We start from the raw sequence: 4896 nt of genomic DNA on the forward strand, positions 1-4896 counted from the left end.
AAAAAAAAAAAAAAACACCCTCAAAAAGTGATAAATTTAAGCTCTGAACTGAATAAATCCACATCCCATAAACAGTTTAGGACTTTTTAACAAGGGAGCCAGCAGGAAACTGCTCCCTTCTGTCTCTAATCTCCAGGGGTCTTTTTTAGGAACTGCAACATTTGGTACGCACTGGTTTGCGTCAAATTTAGAGATAAAAGAAGGGATCTTGGTTGAGCCTCACCAAAAATGTACAAAAACCTCTTAATTTTCTGCTAATGTGGAGTAAAATTTAACAACAGCACCAATCAGACCATTCACTGTTGCTAGTTAGCGAAGCGAAGTCCTGTGTTCTTGACTCGGTGTGGAACCGCGGCGTGACCTTTACCTGTGTGTCTCAGGGAAGACCGAGCTGCTGTACCACCTCCTGTGTCGCTGCGTGCTGCCAGAGGCAGCTGGCGGACTGGAGGTGGACGTCCTGTTTGTGGACACTGACTACAGCCTGGACATGTTACGACTAGTCAGCATTCTGGACAGCAGACTGACTTCAGGTACCCGCACGGCAGCGTCAGTCCGATTCAATCAAGAGTTGTTTCTTCGATGATCAATAGCCTGAATCTGCATCTTTGTGTCTGTCCTCGGGTTGTCTTCAGCCGGATTGGAGGAGGCAGCCTTACGCTCCAGCCTTTCCCGTCTCCTTGTTGTTCACTGCTCCTCTTCCTCCCAGCTCCTCCTCACCTTGCACTACCTAGAGACCACCTTGAACTCACGGCCCAGCCTGGCTCTGCTTTTGATTGACAGCATTTCTGCCTTCTATTGGCTGGACCGCTGCGAGGGCGGAGCCAGCATCAGCAGACAGGAGGAGAAGCTCAGCAAGTGTGCGGAGCTGCTGGGACGACTGCTCAGGTCTGGTATTAAGACGAGTGTGGCTGTCCCTCTAAAGATGAGGCCTAGAGGTCCCGCCGGTACTCTGGCTGTTCTATTAGGTTCTTCACCTTGTTCTAAGTCATAGACCTGTGTCTGTAGTTGAGGAACCTACAGCCTCTGCAGGGATCCTCTATGACAGGGGTGTCAAACTCAATCACACAGGGGACCAAAATCCAAAAGACACTTTAGGTCGCAGGTCAAACAGGAAAAAAATGTATTGAACACTCTAAAACTACATTTTTAAAACTTTAAAACCGTAGCTTTTTAACATATTATGAACTAGATATATAGCATTACCTGTGATAATTTGGCTGCTGAAGATCCTAGTGTTGAAAGCTGAAGATGCTGAAATTGATAGCTAAAATTGGTGAAGCACATTGGTGAAAATGCTGAAGCTGATAGCCAGATAAAATATTAGCTAAATGCTAAATTAGCCTAAATAAACTTAGGTTAGCCAAAACATTATAAAATAGCTCAAAAAATTAGCAGAATGTCAATTTTTAATTTTTAAATTTTAACTTTTTAAACATACATAGGGGCTGCATGGTGGCGCAGTGGTTAGCGCTCTTGCCTCACAGCGAGAAGGCCCCGGTTCGACTCCCGGCTGGGACCTTTCTGTGTGGAGTTTGCATGTTCTCCCCGTGCATGCGTGGGTTTTCACCGGGGACTCCGGCTTCCTCCCACCGTCCAAAAACATGCTTCATAGGTTAATTGGTGACTCTGAATTGCCCCTAGGTGTGAATGTGAGAGTGAATGGATGTGATTGAGGCCCTGCGACAGACTGGCGACCTGTCCAGGGTGTACCCCGCCTTCGCCCATCAGTAACCGGGATAGGCTCCGGCACCCCGCGACCCCGAAAGGGACAAAGCGGTCAGGAAAATGAATGAATGAATGAATAAACATACATATGAATGATAAGAGGTAGGAATATTATTCCAGAATAAATCAACTTAAACCTTAAATAACTTTCAATATTTTACTCTCCATAAAAATCTGTTTTGTCAAAATTATACAAGTTAGAAAAAAACACAAGATAACATCTGCCCATTAATAACAATAAAATAAAATGATCTTGAGGGCCGGATAGATTTACCCAGGAGGTCGGATTCGGCCCCCGGGCCTTGACTTTGACACATGCTCTATGATGTGTTCATATTTTCTTGCTACCTTCGTTTTTGATAGCCAGGATCCAGTGTTTAAATATTTTGGTGGGAGGGATAGTGAGGAATTAGAAAAGAAGCAGGATCTTGTCCCTTGAGGACTGAGATTTGTCACACCCTAGAGTTCAGTGTAGGGTTGTAATGGTCCAGCAGTCGTGTCAGAGTTTCTGTTTTTTTTACAGGAGGTTCTGTTATCCCACTGCTCAAGTACTCTGGTTCTTCAGTATATTCCTACGGTCGAGGAGCATTTCTAACACTATGATGAGATGTTCTAAAAGTCCAGAAGCAGATTCCATGATAGAGTCCAGTAGTTACTTGGGATTTGTAAAAAGTTCCACTGGTGTGGTGGTACTGGTCCACTTTTAACCCTTTAATACAGGAGATGTTGCCGCAGACACCTAAATGACATATACCCTTTAACATACAGGAACTCTTCGACCGTTAACGTAATCAACTTCAATCCACTGATTCTGATGCGGAAAAAAACAGCTTTTTGATTTGGCTTGATTGTAGTCCACATTACTAATTTAAAATGTTGCATAAAGTCTGATTTTTATCACTTCAGAATCAGCTGGAGTTACATTAATTCCATAATTGGTTGAGGAGTTGTAGTAAAAAGAACGTCAACACTGGAGCTAAAACTCTACTGTAAGAGTGGTTCATATTCAGCAAAACATGCAAACCCACTGAAGCAAAGCAGTCTTTCAAGAGTTGTACGATCTCTCATTGCTGCATACCTTTACATTTATTTATTTTTTTAAGCAATGTGGAAATTAATGGAAACAACAATAGACAGACATTTTCCTTAGCAAACAACATTTGGATAATTTCTCTCCACAGATTTTAGAAGATGTGTGGGGAGAAATCACACACCAATGTTTACATTGGTGTAGTTTCTGTGTTTTACAAATAGTTGTACTATCTATTCTTTCAAACAATCCAGTGTTCAAATTGTGAGATTGTATCAATTTATCACATTTATTTTTTGACCAATCAGGATTTAACCCTCTTCATGACACTTCAGGTCAAAATTAAATAATAATTGTTCTGAATAAATGTATCTCTACCAGAGGTCTGCAACCTTTAACACAAAAACACCATTTGGTCTAGTAGTTTCTATCTGACCAGAGAGCCACAAAGTCCCACTTCATCGTTTAAAAAATGCACAATATTTATGCTTTTCTGGCAATTAACATGTATTTATAACTTTGTTTTTTTTAATATTATAATAATTAAATTACAACGGTGTCTATATGTTTCTATGTATAACAGTTTTAACTCATTTTACTTTTGACAGCATCACATGCTAGTTCCTTTCAAAGTAAAACCCATTCTATGTTGAGCAAAAAAGGTCCTTCAGCTGCAGCAGCTTTTCCTATTTTAAAAATAAAAGACAGCCAAGCGTGTAGTTTTTTATCATTTGGACCTTGGTATGCTTTTTGCCTTTAATTCTCAAAAATAAATAATATTATAGTAGAATGTATTTATTTAATAAAAAAACTCAAAACATTTAAAATAAACTGAGCTTTTGATTGTCATTTTCTAAGATGTGATGCACAAAACACACTCATTTTAAATTGTATTTGTTCAAAACTTTACCCACTTTAGTGTAATTTACTAAAATAACAAAACTTTGAGACTTTTATTGGACTAACTGTAAATTTAAAAAACTATTTTAAAGAATATTATTACAGAAATTCTTAGTTGGTTGACATGAAAAATCTAAACAGAAATTACAAAACTTAAATAACACCTGTTATTTATTCAGTTGTTAGCATTTCTCATGAAAGCTGAAGAGCCACAGGGTGCAGACCCCTGGTCTATACGATGAAACGTCTGCTTCAGAGTACGAATCAGCACCAAATGTTGACACAGAGGTTCTCGTACTGCAGACTAGAGGCTTTATTAACCTGCAGATTTTGGGTTTTCTCCTCAGGGATTACAAATTCACCATCTTTGCCACCTGCCATACCATTAGGAGGAGTTCTAGTGGATCGGCTGCGTCATGCTCTTCCACTTTAGAGGCTGACCGACCGTATCTGTGTCGCCCCTGGCAACGCCTTGTTACACACAGAGTGCTGTGTTCTCGGCAGGAAGCTGAAAACCACACAGCAGGAGGAAGCAGGGAGGAGAAAAGACGACAAGTGTTTCGTGTCCACTGCAGCTCCTCTTCCTCCAGGACAAAGGCTTCCAGGATCAGCTCCTTCTGTGCCACCGATGCTGGAGTGCAGTTTATCTGAACTGAAGTTATTTTTTATGAAGATGTTCTAGATTTGTCTTTTGTTTCTATGAAAAACTTTCTAATAAAGTCTGATATTCTTATGTGAAAGTGGATGCATTTGTTGTTTACAACGTGTGGCAGTTCACAATAAATGTTCTCCCACAAAACAACCAAATCTGCCTTGAATGGGTTCACAAGTATACATGTCATGACAAGTATACAGTCATGTGACTGTCTGGCTTTGTATGATTGGTCACAAGGAGTCACATGTTGTTACGGAGCCCAAGGGGGAAGTTACTTCACCACAGGATCATTTTAAATTATTTTGATTTATTCCAGTCAAAAGTAACGCTAACAAGCAGCAAGAGGCCCAGTGTACTTGAGTAAAAGACGTGTTTTTCTCTCACAGTTGTTCTCGAGGAAAAGGAAAAAATTAGTCGTATTATGAAAACTCTCACAAGTACAGTTTACCAAAAAAGTTAGTTAAGTAAATGTAACTGAGTAAATCTAATGAGTTACTTTCAACCCCCAACACTGGCAGGCGGAACGTGAAGCCAACCCGGAAGTAACAAAACGTTGCAGTACCGGCACTGACCAGAGAGGCTGGTG

At 40.5% G+C, this 4896-nt stretch overlaps 1 protein-coding gene across 3 annotated transcripts in view; it reads left to right on the plus strand.

The window, feature by feature from the left end:
- xrcc2 (X-ray repair complementing defective repair in Chinese hamster cells 2) overlaps positions 1-4457 on the plus strand; it is an 8083-nt gene extending 3626 nt beyond the window's left edge. For all 3 annotated transcript variants that reach the window (XM_024279576.2, XM_024279577.2, XM_036217486.1), the window contains exons 4-6: positions 381-530; positions 633-885; positions 4003-4457. In XM_024279576.2, coding sequence (XP_024135344.1) covers positions 381-530; positions 633-885; positions 4003-4306 — 707 coding nt within the window. In that variant the 3' untranslated portion in view covers positions 4307-4457. The remainder of the gene's footprint in view (positions 1-380; positions 531-632; positions 886-4002) is intronic.
- The last annotated feature ends 439 nt before the right edge of the window (positions 4458-4896 follow it).

This window comes from Oryzias melastigma, linkage group LG20, assembly GCF_002922805.2.
Source record: "Oryzias melastigma strain HK-1 linkage group LG20, ASM292280v2, whole genome shotgun sequence".
In the NCBI taxonomy this organism is placed as follows: Eukaryota; Metazoa; Chordata; class Actinopteri; order Beloniformes; family Adrianichthyidae; genus Oryzias; species Oryzias melastigma.